The 20,544-nt window shown below is 42.6% G+C and overlaps 1 protein-coding gene across 1 annotated transcript in view; it reads right to left on the reverse strand.

Annotated features, from left to right (window-relative positions):
* The window catches only part of LOC121276246 (adenylate cyclase type 2-like), a 504,535-nt gene that overhangs the window by 96,270 nt on the left and 387,721 nt on the right, over window positions 1-20,544 (reverse strand). Inside the window, exons 14-16 of the mRNA XM_041184445.1 lie at window positions 17,190-17,287; window positions 14,180-14,264; window positions 10,325-10,462 (exon numbers count right to left, since the gene is read on the reverse strand). Coding sequence (XP_041040379.1) covers window positions 10,325-10,462; window positions 14,180-14,264; window positions 17,190-17,287 — 321 coding nt within the window. The remainder of the gene's footprint in view (window positions 1-10,324; window positions 10,463-14,179; window positions 14,265-17,189; window positions 17,288-20,544) is intronic.

Below are 20,544 nucleotides of genomic sequence, written 5' to 3' on the forward strand. Positions count from 1 at the left end.
CTTGCAGCGATACCTTTACGTCGAGCCTCCTACGAGATGGTGTGCCCTGACGACGTATTTCTTCCGTCAGGTGCACGGCCTGAATTATGACATGCAGCTCCTGTTTATAGAGCAGAGGGGCCTCGGTGGCTCCTTGCAGGCGTTGCCCATCTTTTACCAGGACCTGATCAAAGTCTGGAATGTGGTCGCCTCACGACGCAGCTCTCACCCTTCAGGAGTAACGGCTATCGTCAGAGAGCCGCTGCTCAGGAATCTGCCCCTCCGTCCTTTTCAATGGTTGGCGGAGAGGAGGGCTGTGGCTGCAGGGGTGACCAGGATCGGGGACGTGCTGGGTGGCGGAGGACTAGGCTGGATGCTCCTGCAGGAGTTGGCGCGTCGCGCGTCTGTGAGTGTCCAGGTCGCAGCCGATGCCATCCAAGACCTGAGAACGGTCGTGCTCGGACCCGATGTAATTTTAGGTCTTGAGGTGGCCCAGGTGTGCGGTGGTCTTCCGTCTGAACGTTCCCCTGTTCGGACAGAATTCCACATTGGCTCCAAGCCCCGAACCCTCCCTCGGGTGCTGGTGCCCCGCAATATGAGCCGCCTCGGGGACATGCCCTCTGTGCCATTTGGCACGGCAAAGAGGAACTTTTTGTACGGACTGCTGCTGCACACCTTCCATTTTCTCGCCCTTGTCCGCCGCCTGGACACACCCTGGCGTGCCTTGTTGCCGTCCGGCGGCAGAGGCCCCCGATGGGAGGCCCTCTACGGAGGTGTCCTCCCCCTTTCTATCGGGGACCTGGGTTGGAGGGTGTTGCATGCAGCAGTCCCTTAGGATGCATAGGTTCACGAACTCTCAGGACACATGCCCTTTTTGCGGTCTTGTGGAGTCCGTGGACCATGCATATATAGGGTGTGGTAGGTTGCACTCCCTTTTTAGTTACCTGAAAAACCTGTTATTAACTTTTTGTTTGCACTTCAGCCCCACGCTCCTGATCTATGGGCACCCGGTGCGGAAGGGGGTCGGGAAGGAGGAGGACCTCCTCGTGAACCTGCTCCTGGGTCTGGCCAAGTTGGCTATTAACAGGTCCAGGCAGTGGGCGATCGACAGGGGAGTCCCGCCCAATTGTTTGTCCCTCTTCCGCGGCTATGTTCGCGGCCGGATGTCCCTGGAGAGGGAGCACGTGGTGTCTGCCGGCACTCTTGAGGCCTTCAATGCTCGGTGGGCACCGCGGGGACTGGGGTGCTTTATTGACCCCTTTAATTACATTTTGGTTTAAAGTTTGTAAGTTTCCTTTAAACTTTGCTCTTGGTTTTACAGCTGACCTAAATTAGGGGCTGTGCCGGATTTATCCCAATTTTGTTAATTTGGTTTTATTGGTTTTAGCTCGAAAGAGTTACATCTTCTTAACCCCAATTTTGTTAATTTAATTTAATTGTTTTGACTCTATAAGAGTTACATCTTCTTAACCTTCCTAACCTTGGCGCTAAGTCTTGGTGCTCCCCTGATATCCACAGCAGAGGTGAAGGCAGCCTGCTGACTGCTACACCCTGTCTGTGATGACCTTGGCGCGTGTCATCTGGAGGGCCAAGGCTGGGAGGGCCCCGGTCTGCTTTTGATGTTCTGCTGTGTGGCAGTGGCACCCTCTTCGGCCTGTGGAACTGGAGCCCCAGGATCACAGAAAGAGGGGATTTGTATGGGTCGGACACTCCCGGAGTCACCTGAGTGGATAGCCCCGGGAGCTGCTGATCCACTCCCTAGTGGGTGCCCAAGAACCCCTGGCTGACTCCTTGAGGAGAAAGGGAAGCTAGAGTGAGATTGAGCTACCCTGCACTCCTCTTGCGTTGACACTATTGGAGGCCAACTATGGTGTCAGCAATGGAGTTCAGCCTGCGCTGCAGTGCAGGACCAATGTCCTGGACCAAGGGCTCCATGGCGGCTGCCATCTTGTGTTGATCTTGGTGCATTGGCATGCTGGTGCTATCACCTCAGACTGAAGCTGGACGGATTCCTCCATCGTGCCTTGCAATCTGAGGAAGGCAGCGGACATCCCTTCCTGATGGTCCCAAGCTTGCCTTTTCAGCTCCGGCAACTGAGGTACAACCGAGTCCAGAGGCTTGGCATCTGACTTGGACTCGGCAGATTTCTGGTCTCCAGCAGTCCTCTGAGTGCTGGAAACCTGGGAAGTCCCTGCTGCTGCCTGTGTGGTTCAGACAGTGTGATGTGCTCACCAGATTGTGATCCCGAGGCTACTCTGGAACTAAGTCCCACCGAGGTGTGTGTCTCTGCGCTGGTAGAGGATGAGTGCTGTGATGGGTCTTCAATGTGGGTGCCTTCAGATTCTCCTTCCAATGTGTCTTCAGGGCTTGATTGGAGGTCCTGGATCATGGACACCCTTGGCTGTTTCCCAGATATGCCTGTGAAAGCTAGGAGAGATAATTAGTGCATGGCAGTGGCCTGTGAAACAGGACACATCACTCACAGCATAGTTGTCTGATGGGTGTTGCACTGCTGGATTCTCATTTGGTAGAGCACCACCAATCTCAGAGGGCTGGTCCAGATCCTCGCCAGCCAGCTGAATGTCTCTGTTTCCAAAGTCCGTGAGGACCTTGATTTCTCTACCAGTCTGTCACCTCTACCCCTTGTGTGCCAGCCTGTCTTGCATGAATACAGATGGAGAGAGTGTAAGCAGGATGCCTGCCAGGTCAGTTGATAAGTATGCCTGGCATCTGTGGGTGGTGAGTGGTCCCATGGATGGATGAGGACAATGATGGTGTGTGTGAAAGAGCAAATGGTGATGTCCGTTGAACCAGCAGTGAATGAGGGCCCTGTGGCTGTGTGATGGGCTTATGAGTGTGAGTTGAGAGTGATGAGAAGAATGACTTACCCTGGAGGAACAGAGGAGATCATTCATCCTCTTTCAGCACTGGGTGGCTGTCCTCTTTCGCAAGGTGCTGACACTGACCACAGCTGCCGCTGTTTCCCATGCTGGATTGGTGACGTTGTTGCCCCTCCTGTGGTCAGGGCGAGGCGTAGGGTACATCACGACAGGCCACCACGGTGTCCAAAATGCACTCGAGGGATGTGTAACTAAACTGGGGGAGGGGGTGGGCTTCAGTCTCCTCGCTTTTCGGGGCTATGTCTTCTTTGCAGCAGTCGTGGCATGGAAGCGGCTGCACTTTAAATACGAAGCAGGGAGGTGACAGTGTGGTGGGTGATTCGGAGGCCACCTGCCACTGAGATGGCATGTTTCCCAGGAATGCATAATTAATAAGGTGGGATTGGGTTGATGCAGTGTGAAAAGCCGCCATTGTAGCCTGCGGGTAAAACGTTCTTTTTCCCGCCTGTTACAGCACTTAGTGCAAATCTGGGACATTTCTGCCCTTAATCTGCTCTGCTCAAACAATGACAATTTTCTGCCCCTGGATTAGCACTCATTTTGGCTATCTTTTTTTTGAAGACTTTAAATCAGCAGTTACAATAAATGATGGCTTCCTGCTGTGCTTCCAACAGCTGTGCACTAACAGTTCATTTTTCTACTTTGAGCGCTTCCAAACTTTTAAGCATTGCCAGACAATTCGTTTTTCCTGTTTGTCCCTTTGAAAATTTCATTTTGTTCCTTTCCATGTTGTTAACAATCTCTTCAATGAGCTTAACAGCAAGTTAATTGAAGGCTTGCGGGTTGCAGCTACTCCCCAACCCTCACCCCAACTGCTCTCCCTTTGAAAATTGCAGCGCATCATGGGGGCATTGGAAGACTGACAGCCATCCGAGAGCACGATTTTCAAAGTGTGCCCACACCCAATCTCAACCACAGGGGCAATTGAAAATCCAGCCTCAGGTGTGACCCTCCAGTCATTGTCACCATGGCCACTGCAGAGAAGGCTGTGTTGGAGATCAACAGAGTGGCAAAGTGCTTGGCCATTGGCGATGACCTTGTCAACAACACTTGGTACTGGTGCTCATTGATGTCCTGGAAACTGGTCCTCTTTCTTTATATACAGTGTTAGGGGTTATTGCCTCTTGTGAGCTGGAATTCTGTGTTCATCCCTTCTGTCCTTTGGAGTGGCAGGTGGCAGAGAAGAATACTACTGCTGCTGTTATTCCTGCTGCTGGTGATTTTGCTGGTTCTGCTCCACTTGTGCCTCATCAAAGGTCCAGGGCAGGGCTGTGTAAGTGGCTCCCATACTGATGAGAAAGCTGACAACTGGGAAGTGCAAATCAAAATAAAAAACTTTCCAAGGTGGCAGAAATGACATCCAAACTTTTGGAAATTACTTCTAAAGTAATGAAGGCATACTCTCAGAACTTGTTCTGCAAGGCAAGGACTTTCACTTAGGCAAAGAAATAGCTGTCATAGTTCATTTAAAGGCTTTACAGCCAGTCAATTTCAGTGCCCTGTCAATTCCCACTGTGCTCTTGCCTTGCTGACCCTCGCAATTACAGACACCCGAGGAAATCTGCACTGGCAGTTAAAGCTAGGTCTCAAAGTAAATCTTCAGTTAACTGGTTTTTTGCATATGTAAGATTGCAGACCTTCAGGTTCCATGGTGTATCCCCACTAACTTATAAACTTGAACTAATTAAAAGTAGAAGTAAGCATATTCCTGCTGACTTCCCAACACACAAACATGATGTTTTAATCCCCCATCCGCACTAAGACCCAACCCCTTGCAGGTTAAAATTCCCCCCACAAAGATTGAAATGAAACATAACAAAGAGGCTTATCATAAATATGAGGTTTATAATGCAGTAGAGAACCAATCTGTAGAGGAGAACTGAAAAGGGCAATAAGAATTGTAATGTGGAAGTTTGGCAATAGATTAGTGGGCCAACATAAAAAATTGTCCAAAAGTCCTTTATAAACACATAAATGATAAAATGGTAGCCAAAAGAAGTGTGGGGCTGATTAGGGACCAAAAAGGAGATCCTCATGTTGAGGGAGAGCACATGGCTGACATACTAAATGAATACTTTGCATCCCTCCAACATTAAAGAAGATGCTGTTAGTATCATAGTAAAGGTGGTGGTACCTGATGATTTGATAGGATAAAAATAAACAAACAATACTTAAAAGCTTGGAAGGGCTCAAAGTAGATAAGTCGATGGGATGTATCCTAAATTGCTGAGGGAATACGGGATGGAGTGAGCGAAAGCTCTGATCACTATCTCCCAATGCTCCTAAGATATGGGAGTGGTGTCAGACGACTGGCAGCTTGCAAATATTCCACCCCTGTTCATAAAAGGAGAGAGGAATAAACAGAGCAACTGCAGGCCAGTCAGCTTAATGTCAGTGGCGTGGAAACTTATAGAAATAATAACCCAAGATAAAATGAATTGTAACTTGGAAAATTATGGTTTAATAAATGACAGCCAGTGTGTACTCATTAAAGGCAAATTGTGTTTGATTTCAGTTCTTTGCTGAAGTAGGGGCAGGAGTTGACGAATGTAACAGTGACATCTATGCAGGCTTTCAGAAGACATTTGACAAAGTAGCACATATAGATTTATTAGCAAAGTTGATTAAAGTGGGCAGTGACAGCATGGTTATGAAACTGGTAGCAGACAGAAAGCAGAGTACTGGTGAATGGTGTTTTTCTGTGAAATGTATAATGATGTCTCCCAAGGGCTGGTATTAGGACCTCTGCTCATTTTGATATATATTAATGATCTGATATATAGGGCATAACTTCAACTCAGAAATATAATGTGAGGAAGATAGCAACAGACATTAGGAGGGCATAGACTGGTGAAAAAGACATATGGCAGAGGCCATTTAACACAGAGAAGTGTAAGGTGATGCATTTTTGTAGGTAGAGTGAAGAGAAGCAAAATAAACTAAATTGTATCATTTTGAAAGGGATGCAGGAACCGAGAAACCTGGGAATGTACATAAACAAATCTTTGAAGGTGCTGGGACAAATTGAGAAGACTATTCAAAACCGGGCCCTTGGCTTTATAAGCAAAGGCATAGAGTACAAAAGCAAGGAAGTGATGCTAAAATCATAGGAAATAAGAGCAGGAGCAAGTCATATGGCCACTCAAGTCTGCTCAACTAGGGTGGTACCAGGGAGGAGGAACATCATGTACCTGGAAAGACTAGAGAAGTAGGGGTTGCTCTCCTTAGAACAGAAAAGGATGAGGGAGATTTAATTGAGGTGCTCAAAATCATGACAGTTTTGTTAAGAGTGAATAAAGAGAAATTGTTTCAATTAACAAAAAAATGGTAAGAAGAAAAGATATTTTTACACAATGGCTTGTTATGGTATGAAAAATACTGCTTGAAAGAGCAGTGGAGACACATTCAACAGTAAAGGCTATTGGATAAATACTTAAAGTGGAAAAATTGCAGAGAAATGGGGAAACTGCCCAGGAAATGGGACTAATTAGTAGATGTGTTATTCTACAATTTAACTATTTCATAGAATTTTTTTTGGCAGAGCTCTGTAATTTTATGTCCAAAGGGCTGCATCCTTTGGAAATGCAAGAGAATGGCAATTATAGGTGTTTCCCTCAGGGACAGCAGCTTCATGAAATGAGAATCACTTCAGTTCTCAAGCATTCCAAAGGAATTATCTCTGATACACATGTCTCTCTCCCATCACTAAAGGAATAGCTCACTGAAGTACCTGATTAAGAGCTAGAACAAGGACGGTAGCTAGTTTGAAGGGTAGACACTCTGGTAAGAAATAGCTGCAGTTTTGGCACAGGAATTATACTACTGATGAATTTGCTCTTCTTGTAAGTAAAATTTATTTGACCACAGATTTCAGAGTGCATTTCTTTAGATGTCTACAAAATAGTGGACTACAACTTATGTGAGAGTGTGACTTCTGTATTATGGAAGTAAAGTACAGACCATTGGAAATGCAAATTTTTAATGGCAATTAAACAGAATGCAGAGGCACAGGCAGATGATAGAAGCACTTTTATTGGGTTTCACAACATTTATTAATTGAAATCACTCAGTTATAAGTCGCTGCCTCCTTTCTCTGGTTGCAGGCTAATAGCTCTCTTGCTCTACCTCCTCTCCTTCCTGTGCACTCTATTTCTGATGTACAGAAAGTAGACCTCCTCCATTTTCTTCATTATTATTATTCTATTTCCAGCAAACAACAGCTCTTGCTGTATAAAAATATTGTATAGGGTGCAATAACCCAAGTGCTTTTGGAAAAATTTTGTATTCTCTTTTTTGCGATGTTCCTTTTAAGACCAAAGTGGATTTGGGGGGTATTCTGAGGGAGGGTTAAATGGTTTCCTGATTGTGACATAATTAGATTCCAAGAGATGCCCATATGACCTGAGGTTGCCATGGGGAAGAAAGCTAAGAAGCAAAGTGTTAGTAGAAAGCTAATTGCTGAGGTGTTGGGGTTTCAGTCTGTGTTCGGCAGTTCAGAACACACTAAGAATCATGTAAGACAAAACAAGCAAGATTTTCCCAGAATGGAAGTTTTCTCCTTGGTAGTTTTTGAACAGAACCTTGTGGTAAAGCAAGTCTCTTAGAATAGAGCAGAGACTGTGTTGCTAAGTGTTTTCCAGTTGGAAAGAACAGAAAACTGAAGACAGGAAGGTCCAAGGGACTGTGGATTGGATATGACCCATTGCTGCCATTTCAGTGTCGCTAGAGCCAGCAGACCATTTAAAAGACCTGGAGAAGGGTGTCTCTGGGGATTCCGTGCCATTGGGACTGTTGTGACCTGAGAACGGGTTTGTAGACGTGCACTTTGTTGGTAGTAACCATGTCCAGGGTCTTTGGATGAAATGCAGAAGCTGCTGAATGCTGCTCAGGGGCCAAAATGACTCAGTAGGAAGTAAAAGATCCTATGTAGTAGAGTCAAATTGGAAAGACAGAGATTGCACATGGAACCACATTTGTGAGGGAAGTAATGTGAGTTCTTGTAATTACATGAAACATACCTTTGTTGTATCAACTGCTTAAAGTGAAATTTATCTCTTTATTTGAAATATCCTTCACCTGGATAATTAATGCTTGAATTCTATTGATTTCAGCTGGTTTGTTAAAGTAGAAGTTTTCAAAAATGAAATCTTGCTAGTGGTTTTCTTTCCATTGGGGCCATGGGGATTCCTTTCTTTTTGAGAAGTTATCGGTCTCTATGAAGATCGTAACAATGGCACAACAAGCTAAAATTATTCTGGAGGCCCATGCTGAGCAGTACTGCAGGATTGTACCAGATGTATCCAGGCACTTAAAACAAAACTTCAAAAAGTGCCTAAAGTCTGCTCGTAAAATTCTTGGTTGAGCTAAAATTTGCTCCAATTAAATATTGGTAAGACATTTTACTCCTAACACAAACTCCATTCCTTAGCCTCAAATTCCATCCTATTGCCTGGTCAATACCCATATTTTTGTTATCTCCAGGCTCAATTATTCCAATATCCTCCTTGCTGGTCTTGAATCTTGCACCATCCAAAAACTTAAGCTTATCCAAAACTCTGCTGCCCGTATGCTATCTTGCATCAAGTTCCTTCACTCCCCACAGCAGTACTCAATGACCTACATTGGCCATCACTCCATGAATCCCTCGATTTTAAAATTCTTATTGTTGAGTTTCAATCCTTCCATGACTTTGTTCCTCCATTTCTCTGTAACCGCGCCATAACCGTAATGGATCTCTGCATTCCTTCCATTTGGGTTTCTTATGCATTCCCCCCTTCCTTCTTTCCACCACTCGTAGATGCCTAGTCCCATGTTTTGTAATTTCTTCCTTAAGTCACTCCATTTCTCTACCTCTTTCTCTTCCTTGAAGATGCACTTTAAAATACACTTCTCTGACTAGGTTTTTTGCTCAAATACATATCTCCTTTTGCTTGGTGTAAAATTTGTGACTGATTACATTCTTCTGAAGCATTTTAGCATTTGGAATCTGGGGTGAGGCTTAAAGAGGGTGTATGATCTTGGGGGGGGAGGGGGTTCCTCCAATGGGCACAAGGCATCTCCCAAAGGAGGGACCCCCTTCCTGCCCAACACTAGCCTGCAGAGCGAAAGCTTCTGGCAGCCTGCTTTGCCTCTTCCTTCCCCTGCTGCATGTAATATAGTGGTGAAGGTGGAATAAGACGCTTAAGTGCCTTTGATTGGCCACTTAAGGCTCTCAATTGACCCAAGGGTGGGCTGGCTGCCTGATGTCTGCCCACGCACCAGAATATGGGATATATTCTGGAGGAAGATGGAAAGGCAGCAGGCAGGCCAACCATTCTATTTTATGAGCACCCCCCACCTTCAAATACACCAGCGGGGGGCTGTAAAATCTAGCCCATAGTTCTAAGTCAACAAGATTGGTGCAGGGATTGTTGCAATGATAAAAGCATCAAGACAGCATTCTAGGTAACAGGCAGGTGACTGGCATCACACAGTAGCTAGATACTAATTAAATAAAAATATTTTCTATTCTGGAAATCACATGGGAATTTCAATACCAAGTGTTCCATCAATTGTTCCTTGAATCAGTAGGAACATTGGCATGCTCGCCTAGCTCCACTTACGTTCGTGGGAGTGAGTGGATGCCAATAACAATTTGTGATCTTGTTGGCATACTTTTGAGGGGGGGGGTCTGTGGCAGTTAACCACAATCGCCTCATTTTACTTAATGCCTCAACATTGCTTGAAAATGGGTGCTTTTTCAAAGAAAAATCTAGGCCATTTTCTCCCCATAAACATACCCTATCTGTAGCACATGATGTGATCATTGACATACATACTCCAGCATTTTGTGTCTAAAAGTGTGATTACTTTGAACTGCTGGGAATCACAAGATATAACAGCAGGCGTTACTAGCTGAATGATGAGCAATTGTTGTCCAAAAGTAAAATCAAAAGAGAAACAAGGGTAAGACCAAAACATGCAAAGAAAAGGAAACAAAATGGAGGAAGAGGTCATGCTCTGAAATAATTCAACTCAAATTTCATACTGCTAATAATTGCAAAGATTAACTAGTTGGATTTCAAAGAGCAAACAGATGGCACAGCATGTGAGAACACCTAGACACCATGAAGTGATAGAATGTAGGTTTACCATTTCCCAAATTTCCAAAATCAGTTGTGCCAAGCAGATGCAATATGTTTTTCTACTGGCAGTGAAAACAAATCAGACAGTAAGTCGTTTGTGGCTCATTCATACACAAACCTTGATGACCGACTCAATATTGATTCTGGCAGAAGCCTGGGAGCAAACATTTGTTTATATTCTCAACTATGAATGCTTCATGATACAAAAGGGAAGCAAAATAAATATGGATGATTTAATATAGCAGTAGAAAAATGAATTTAATAAAGATTAATCCGCCAATGTTTAAAAGAATTGAAGGTTTCATTATATAACGTACTTACCATGTTAAATATGGCCATAACTAATATAACTGTGGTGGTTGTCATTGTGAGTGTAAGGCGTGGCAAAGGTCTGTTTGCAATTATCTCTGATGATTTTAAAATCCACAACAACGATGTTGAAGCCTTCTTGCTACAATGCTAGATGCAAAGGAAACAGTAAAATTAAAATTCTTGAAAAGAAAATTGCATTTCATGCTTTCAGCCCACGTTAACAATTTTTGTCAGCATACATGCTTTTGGTTTGGAATGATATGAATTATTTCCAGCAAACGTAGAAAATTAGAAAACTAATTTGTCAAATAAACAATTAGTTATATACTTAATCAGACCCAAATGCTGTTCAAGTAACAGCAGGAAGAACCTCCAACCTCTTTTGATACCAATTATTATTTTTGTATAAAAACATATGACCACTTTAAAACTGTGCCAAAAACGTCTTTTAGATAACACTTGTTGTAAACAATTTTTTTCAAGAAGGCAAAGTTTTAGGGCTAACTTACTTCCTGAAAAGGTGAAAAAAGCAGTAAAGTCTATTTTTTTTATATCTTTGCATTAGTGAATCTAGTTAATTATCAGACCCTAATGTTTCAATTTGAACTGCAGCTCCTACATGCTGCTCACTCAAGCCCACACAACATTGACAGGTACTCAAACCATGAAGATGTGCCCAAATATGCAAAGGCAAGAGATCCATTTGTTTGTACAGTAATTTATGAAGCCCACATTTTCCTGCTGACACCCTGTTCATCAGAATATTCACCACATAGAATCCTAAAATCATAGAATCATAGAATAGCACCAGCATATAAGGAGCCTATTTGGCCCAATGGGTCTGCACCAGCTCTTTAAAGAGCAATCTCAGTCCCCTGCTCTTTCCCCATATCCCTGCAATGATTTCTCCTTCAAGTATTTATCCAATATCTTTTTGAATGCTACTATTGAATCTGTATCCAACATCCTATCAGGCAGTGCAATGCAAATTCTAACTACCTGTTATGTAAAAATAGGTTTTCCTCATTTCACTTCTGGTTCTTTTGCCAATCAATTTAAATCTGTGCCCTCTCATTTTTGGTGCATAAGTCCTCGGAAATAGTTTCCCTTTATTTATTTTATCTAAATTGTTCACAGCTCTTAGCTTTCTCTGCCTCAAGGTGAACAACCTCAGCTTCTCTAGTCCATCCACATAAATGTAATCCTCATCCCAAGAACCACAGTAAATCTCTTCTGTATGTCCTCCAAAACCTTCACATCCTACCTAAAGTGTGTTGCTCAGAATTGGATACAGCAGCTGGATCTGAACTAGTGTTTTATATAGGTTTACCATAAGTTGCTGGCTTTTGTACTCCATGCCTCTATCTATAAAGCCTAGGGTCCCATGTGCTTTATTAACTGCTTTGTTGCCCTGACATGCCACCTTCAGAAATTTGTCCCTAGGTTTCTCTTGTTACAACTGGTCCCTGGGCAAGGTCCCCCAATTTATTATGATCCCAGGCAAGATATCTTAAATTGTTAGCTTCCTGAACGGGACCCCAATTTTGTTATGATCCCGGGTGAGGAGGAATGAGCTGGCTCCCCTTCTTTATTCAACCCCCTCAGTTGGTCGCAAGAAGATTAATTTAAAAAGGATCCCTTCCCTCATGGATACCTTTTCCCAGTCCAAATGTATTTGTTTTAGAAGGAGCCAATTTAACCAGGCTTCCTTGAGTCAAAGAAAGAGTAAGTTTATTAGTTACTTAAAACCTGAGAAGAAATAATAAAAATGCAACACACATACACGCAGATCAGAAACGAGGAGTTGAGTCCAAAAATAAAAGTAAAAAAATATATGAATCAGTCTTTGGCTTATACGTGAGGAGTAGATGGTAAAATGTTGCAGCCATGAAGTTAGGTGATTCTGGTAGAACTGACTGGCAGTTGAGCAGTTGGTTTGGAGACACTTGATTCTGTAGGTTAGCTGAAGGAGTTGTCCTGTTTCCTTTTTGACTGTGGTTTTGCTGACTTGTGACTTGCCTGCAGCAACAGAAAGAGACATTTACCTGCAAGCTGCAGGGATGCCTAGTTGCAGTTCTTCAGCTGTGACCTTCACAGCATACACTAACACACCAGGCCTAGAACAGCAGAACCAGCACACATAGATCAGGATTGCAGCTGGCTTTTTAACCCCTTTTCTTGTGTTTTCCTGGAAGGGGAAACAAACATGTCCTTCACTCAGAATCTGCTTTCTTTCAAATCAGATCACGTCCACATTCTGAGATATAAGTTAACAGGAGATGGCTTCTGCTGAGATGTGGTAATCAGTCTCCATTGTCTCCGCAACCACAGGAGATTAAAATTCATTTTTTTGCATTGCATATCTTAATTTGAAGTGTCTATGTCTGAAATAGGCCTTGACACATTTTTAGGTGCCACATTCCATTCTCTCTGGGCAAGTTGGTCAAGTATAATCCACACAAGAATTTTCCAGAAAGTGGTGGCTTTACATTCTCAGCCAGCTTTTGCTTGTAGGTCTTTTAAATCACGTCTTACTTAAAAGTTCAATACGTCCGTAAGTAATTCAGGCCATGATCCGCTGTTGTGACACCCTCTTCTTGTACCCTCTTTAAAATTATACTATTTAGTATGTATTGCTGAACATTGTGCAATCATCAGCGAACATCCCCACTTCTGATTATGATGAAAGGAAGATCATTGATGAAGCAGCTGAAGATGGTTGGGCTGAGGACACTACGCTGAGTAACTCTGCGGTGATGCCCTGGAACTGAGATGACTGACCTCCAACAGCCACAACTATCTCCCTTTGTGCTAAGTATGACTCCAACCAGTGGAGAGTTTTCCCCCTGATTCCCATTGACTCCAGTTTTGCTTGGGCTTCTTGATGCCACACTCGGTCAAATGCGGCCTTGATGTCGGGAGTTCAGCTCTTTTGTTCACGGTTGAACCAAGGCTCAGGAGCTGAGTGACCCTGGCAGAATGCAATCTGGGTGTCAGTGAGCAGGTTATTGCTCAGCAAGTGCCATTTGATAGCACTGTTGATGACCCCTTCCATTACTTTACTGATGATCGAGAGTAGACTGATGGGGCGGTAATTGGCTGGATTGGATTTGTCCTGCCTTTTGTGTACAGGACATACCTGGGCAATTTTCCATAGCCGGGTAGATGCCAGTGTTGTAGCTGTACTGGAACAGCTTGGCTCAGGGTGCGGCAGTTCTGGAGCACAAATCTTCAGTACTATAGCTGGAATATTGTCAGGGCTGTGCGCCCTGACAATATTCTGGCAATACATAGTGCTAAACTAGGTGAATATATAGTCTCTTGTGGCTTTTCTACTCTTAATACTACATAGTAGTACAAATCCATTGCTCTCTTATATTCTAAGTTCTACAAATTTGCTTGAGCTGTTAGCGAATTATGCTCTCCCTTTGCATTGGTTGAGCTCAACTGTGATTTTAGCCTGTTGGCAATCATTATGTAGACTGAGATCTAAACAATGCCCATTTGAGAACCATAGCATCATTATAATAGCATCCACTGATTTGTAACCCACTTTGAGTTACCAGCTTCAGAAAAAAATGAAAGGAGAATATGATTTTTTAAAAAGGAGCAGCTTGTCTAAAGATGCCATTGTTACTTTTAGCACTGGTTTCTTCAATCAATGATGCATTACATTTTAAGAAAATTAATGTTTTTCTATTTTTGGTGATCTCTTCTTCATAGTCATACACGCACACACAAACACATAAATATATATGAGATATTATCTAACTAATCAATCACACGAATATAAATAGCTGCCTGTTAATGTATTATTTTACACAAATGATTTTTTCACACTAAATAAACGACATGAACACTCACCAGGAGCTGTCCTGCAAAACAGGTAAAGAGGATGAAGATAAGTGTAAGGAAAGCTGTTCCAAATGAAATCCCAAGAATAGAAGTCCTACAACAAATCAAAACAGTTAATTTAAAATAAATGTATTTTTGGTCATTTAAATAAATAATATTAATAGTTTGAGAATTAACCAGTGTGTGTTTCAACTTTTGCCTGCTATCAAAACAGCACCACACATCTCTCAAGATATCCTAATGTGTGCCATAGACCTTTGCATTACCTTTTGAACTGCAGTTACTTTTGTTATACAGATGAATGTGTAACCACATTGTACACAAGGCTCTACAAATAGCAATAATGATGAAATGAATGGCAAATCATTTACTTTTGGTGGTGTTGGTTGAAAGAAGAATGCTGGCTGGGAACCTGCTCATCCTTTGATACTTCCATAGGATCTTTAAAATCTCCCTGAACCACTGCACTAGGTAGAAAGAACCTTGGTTTAATGTCTCATCTGAAATACACACCTGCAACTACATAGCATCTACTGTGCTGAAGGTTATGCAGTCAACAGCCAGAATAGAGCTTGAGTTCACAATCTCCTGACTAGGTGTGAAAATAATTCTAAGTAAGCCAGTTAAAACTTAAAGAGCTCCTGCTAATGGGTAATGGGGTAGTCTAACTTGCTGAATCCTTAAATTGCAACACTATAGAATGGTGTGAATATAAAGTCATGATTCCTCACTTCTCTAAATTCCAACTGTAGCCACTGTGGCAAAGCATTAGCCATGGTACAGCCTTCCTCCAAAAAGGGAAAACTTATTGAAGAGCTGTTCCAAGTTGCTCTCAACAGACTTTACACTTTCGAGCACTAAATTCAAGTGTGCATGGGTGGATGCTGACAAGGTTGGAAGTCGCACTCCGAATTGTTGCTGGTGGCCACATATGGCATGGAGAAGGTAAAACAGAAGTTTACACTCCTACTTAAAACAAAATAGCTCATGTTGACTCTATTCACATGAAACCAAATTTATAACAAGCACGAGATCCCATTTGTAATGTGAGCCTTATATTAAAAGTTTAGCAAATTTCATAAGTAACTTTTCAGATGCACGTAGTCATGCAAAATAGGAAAGCATCAAACAATGCTACCAATCCAATTGAATATATTATCACTGAATAAAAAACAAAGACATAGGCCTGAATGTTTAGGGTGGCGGGGAACACATTCCCGCCACCTCAGAGTGCCCTGCTGCCATTTTATGCGCAAATGAGAATTGATTGGCAAGAGGCAGGATTTCTGCTCATCATTCGGGAGGGAGAGCTGCCGGCCAATTTGCAACAGTGCTGCAATGGCCGACAGGTGAACTGCATGGAGCTGCCTGAGGCTAAGTTCTGGGAATGGGAGACCCAGGTAAGTGTAACAACCCTTTTTATTTCAATCTTATTCCATTCACATTACTATCTTTCCATCAGCATATACCACATCTATGTTTCATGCAGACTGCTTCAATATAATTCGTTGGTTCACCTGCCAGGTTTGGAATCAAGTCTCAAGAAATTTTGTGACAGTTGTCAAGCCTACTAGATTTTTCCTAGAATATCAACAGTCTAGTCTGTTTGTTGGATTGATGTGGGTAGGGAGTCCATGCTGTTTTCCCTTTTCTCAATGACACAGTTGAAATTAGCAAACCAAAGTCAGCGTATGGAAAGGTTAAACCAAATGATTGTTTAAAACTATGGGTGGAATTTTACAGCCCCCACATGGAGGGGGCGGGGCTGTAAAATGAGGTGAGCTGTTCAAAACTCCATTGACTTTGGCGGGACCGGAAAATCCCACGACAGGAGGGGCCAGAAAATTCCGCCCTATGATTTGCACTCAGGTTCATTTGTTGCGAATTAAAATCTCCAGGATCGTAGCTGCTCAATCATGATTAAATCAAGTTTACATATGAAAATTATACAGATTGCTTAAAGCATGGTCAATCCCAATCACTGACCTTATTGGGAGAATAGAATTGGCCTGCAGCTTTGAAAACAGGAAGATGTCTGTGCACTTCCTGGATTTTAAAGATACCAGCACCATTAAAGAGGAGAATTGGTTAATGCTTCATGGAAAACCCAAAAGGATTTAGTTTTTTTAAACATGTAATGGGGAAAATGTTTTATCTGGACACCACCTGATGAAGAAGTTAATAGGGGTCATTTAAACCCCTTTGATAGGCTTGAGAGAGTCAAAGGTTAAATTGGCAAGTATTTGAAACCTAACACCAGTATGTTGCGAACTGCCTACTTCCCTGGTGTGTGTTTAACCACAGGAGGTCCAGAGGTATCTAAGTGCCATGCTGTAAAGAGGAGAATCCATCCTCAGATTTTGGCAGCCATTTTCTTTTAACACTGACCAGCCAGGTTTCCCACAGCTTGGAAAATCATGCACTGGACCAGCTGCAGTATTTAGTTTTGAGAAGCTTGCTTCTGAACTGTTACTCGGCTGCATATGAGTGCAAAGGTCTATGATATTCATTCTAATGTAACTTTTATTGCTAAGCAGTCTTTAGACGCAGCCTTTATAGAAGCCTGGCAGATGGAAACACTGCAGCAGTGCGAATCACCACTGGATACTCACTAAAAAGATCAGACAGAAGCCTTCAGCATTGATTTATCCTTGGAGGTAAAAATAGACTAGACTTTGGCCCTGTTGTCTTTGGTGCCTGCCCCTCCATGATCATTGATTGGAGAATGGCTAGAACTTATTTCCACTGGATGCCTTTGGAGAATGGCCCCCTTTCAGGGTTGGAGAGGAAAATGAAGCAGGAAGGCCAGGAAAACCCCTCCTGTCTTAATACCATGGCAGCCCTTAGCCTGCACCTATTGTGGGCAAAGACACCACTTTTTGGGGAAAGCTCTGAAGTCTTGGAGGAATGTAAAGGGGCAGAGAATAAGCATCTCTGCAGGTAAAGCCAAGGGTAAACGTCCCTCATATCTTAAGCACATTATTACATTTACAGAAATAAATTGTGTACACATACTTACTTTGGCAACACCAGAATCTGAACGATGAAGATACAGAAAAATATGAGACAAGCACAGGTGACATAGTACTTGAAGGCTGGAAGTGTAGTTGCTCGATACTACAGGAGTTAATATAAAAATATTAATTAATCAATGTGATAATGTGACAAAACCCTCCACCGTACTCTAAACTGTTATTTTTCTAAGTATAGGCAGTAAGATAATGGCCCCAGAATTCATGAGGAAGCCCTTGAAAGATCATTCTGGAGTAAATTGTCTACCTATGAAACAATTTTTAAATGCTCCCGAGCAGTCATACAATAACAAAGTACGATGGATGCTGGGGATCTGAAAGAAAAACACAGAGTGCTGGAAATACGCAGCAGGTCAGGCAGCAGCTGTGGACAGAGCAACAGAATTAATGATTCAAGTTTGTCATTAAACTTTACTACAGAGAGCTTTTTAGATGCTACATGCTTGAACCAGGTCCTCGACAAGATGCCCGCCTCCCCTCCACACCCCTCACCCCAACGAATTATTCTCACTTAGAGCTCATTGGTTGGAGCCTCCAAGAACAATCACGTGACCCCTGATAGAGAATAGGGAACGCTATACCTTCGGGTACTACATTTCCTCCCGGTATTAATCATAGTTTTGGGAAACATAGGACTGGAGCTTTAAGAATAATCCTGTGTTGTAAGATCGCATGATCTGTGGAAACCAATGTATTAGCAGTACAGGGGAGCCTCGAAAGGGGAGTTCTTCTTCAGTTATAGAGTTGGATGCACGCACATTGTTGCTGTTGCTATCTTGTAAATAAAGTTAAATGTGTCTACCAAGAAAAGTTGCCTGGAAAAACAAATCTAAACAAGCTGGCAATGAGGATAAATCAGATCCATTGCTGTACCTCACACAGCAATCGTGAGTATCTAAGTTCATTAAATATAAAAGATATACTCATCCAAAACGCCACAGTTTGGCTGAATTGATCCCTTTGAGTTAGCCACAGACAATCGGTCACAATATATAGAATGTCTTGCCCTCTTCTCTCAAGCAAACAAAATCACAGGGGGAGGAAAAGAGGAGAGCGATTCTCCTGAGTATCTGTGGGAGCAAGACCTACAGTTTAATTTGAACATTGACAGCCCCCAGTGCCCCAGATTCATAGGCTTACAGTGAATTAGTAGACCTCATTAGGGACATTTTCAACCCAAGCACTCAGTCACAAAGATTCAGGTTCAATTGGTGGAATAGAGCCCCAGGGGAGACAATTGCTACCTATGTGCTGAAATTAAAATAACTAACAGAACATTGTGATTTTGGTGAAACCCTGAATTACATGCTCAGAGATTGTTTAGTATGTGGCGTGCAGGAAGACACTATACAGCGAAGATTGCTAGCTGAAGTGAATCTTGATTTTAAGCAAGTGTTAGAAATAGTGCTGTGATGGACAGTGCTATAAGGGATTCACAGGAGATTCAAGGAGCCCAAAATGGTGCGGTTCTCCTAGTTGGGTGGGAATAGTCAGTCAAAAGTGGCACAAAACTCCAGGGCTCCGCCACGAAGCGGGAAACAGCCCCCACTAACCAAAAATTGAGAGCAAACAGCTTAGCAACTAAATCAAAAAATAACTTTAATTGATGTGGAAACAATAAGTCTTCTAGCAATTTTTAAAAGTAGAGTGTTATTTTTGTCACAGAAGTGGACACATGATGAGACAGTGCAAATCGAGATTTAAATAGGCCTCCAAACAACAAATGAAGTCTATAGTGTAGAAGAGCCAGAACAACCAATTCAGACATTTTATTCACTATTCAACATGAAAGTTGGGAAGACAGAGCTGATATTTATTACAGTGCAAGTAAATGGTAAACCATTAAAATAGAAGTAGACATGGGAGCTTCTCCCACTGTAATAGGAGAACACATTTTCAAATATTTAAATAAAGGTGATGAACAATTAAATTTGGAACAAACATTTGCCAAGTTGAAAATGTACACAGGTGAAGAAATCCAAGTAAAAGGTATCACTAGAGCAAATGTTCATTATAGACACCAATCAGCATTTCTACTCATGATGCTATTACAAGGCAGAAGACCAAGCATGCTAGGTTGAACTTGGTTGAGGGAAATTAACCTTGATTGGCCAGTGATATTTCAAAAGGAAGCTGGAAGAGTTCCTGTTTTGGAAAGGGAACAAGGTAAGGTACTTCCAAAAGAACCTGGAGAGTCCAAGGACCGCAACAGGATGAAAAAGGAGTGTGTAAGGATTCAACAACCTGAAGAAATGAACACTGTCTTCAGCAACGACATGGAAGAACTGCAGAAGAAATTCAGGGGGACTCTGCTGAATGCCAGAGTTCAAGATGAAGTGAATGAGATTTGCAGAGAAAAGGAAAACCTGTTGAAAGACCTTCACATACTACAAGATTCCCTCAGGTCAAAGTTTGTGGCTCTGAAAAAGTTTGAAGGGAAACAGAAAGAATTTAACATCTTTCTGAACAAACTGAAGAACCAGTTGGCAGAGAAGACACAGCAATGATCAAGTTTCCAGGAGGAAGCCAACAGATATAAGAGGGGGACAGAAGAGCTGAAGAATCAGCTAAATTAAGCTAAAGAGACCTTGAAAGCAAAAGTCGAAGAACTTTCCAAGATGCGAGTAGATAATGAAATTGTGGGTAGCTCAACTACTGAATTAAGACAAGTTGAGATTGCATCTGAGAGAAATCTGGCCGACAGTGAAGTCAAAAAGAAGGCCAAGACTAAATTCTGTTGTAAAAAGAAGGCACGTAGAAAGAGCTTGCAGAATTACTGATAAGGCACCGACTTTAAAAAAAAACATACTGTGTGGGTTTCAACATTGCTCAACGTACTGATTTAATGAATCACTCTAGAACTCTGGATCAGAGGCAACCTATGGCTTTGCATGTATTCACTTGCAACTACCAGAATTACCATACACGAACGCTGGTCAATCACAAGTCAATCCAGCAATACAGGTGCCGGTTCGCACCATTTGCTTACCCAGGAGTTCCAAATATGCCTCTATCTTTTCATCAAGTCATCGTCTTTGGACAAGGCTAGGCCTATTACTTACCAATTTGGAGGGGAAGGTGGATAATAGTCAAGGGAGCCAAAAAACGACTCATGATATGCATAGTTGTGAGCGACAATTTACTGTTGGAGAAGCAGTATATGTAAAGAGTTTCGGAGGAGGGCTGAAATGGTTACCTGGTAAAGTAAGTCCTGTGACCGGACCATTGTGATACCATATGGAAGTGGAGAGCCGGATCACCCGTAAGCATGCAGATGATTCAAGAAAAGAGAGATACTCCAACTAAACGATGTTTCACCTGTAACTATTAGTGAACCAGTGC

This window comes from Carcharodon carcharias, chromosome 3 (genome assembly GCF_017639515.1).
Source record: "Carcharodon carcharias isolate sCarCar2 chromosome 3, sCarCar2.pri, whole genome shotgun sequence".
Classification (NCBI taxonomy): domain Eukaryota; kingdom Metazoa; phylum Chordata; class Chondrichthyes; order Lamniformes; family Lamnidae; genus Carcharodon; species Carcharodon carcharias.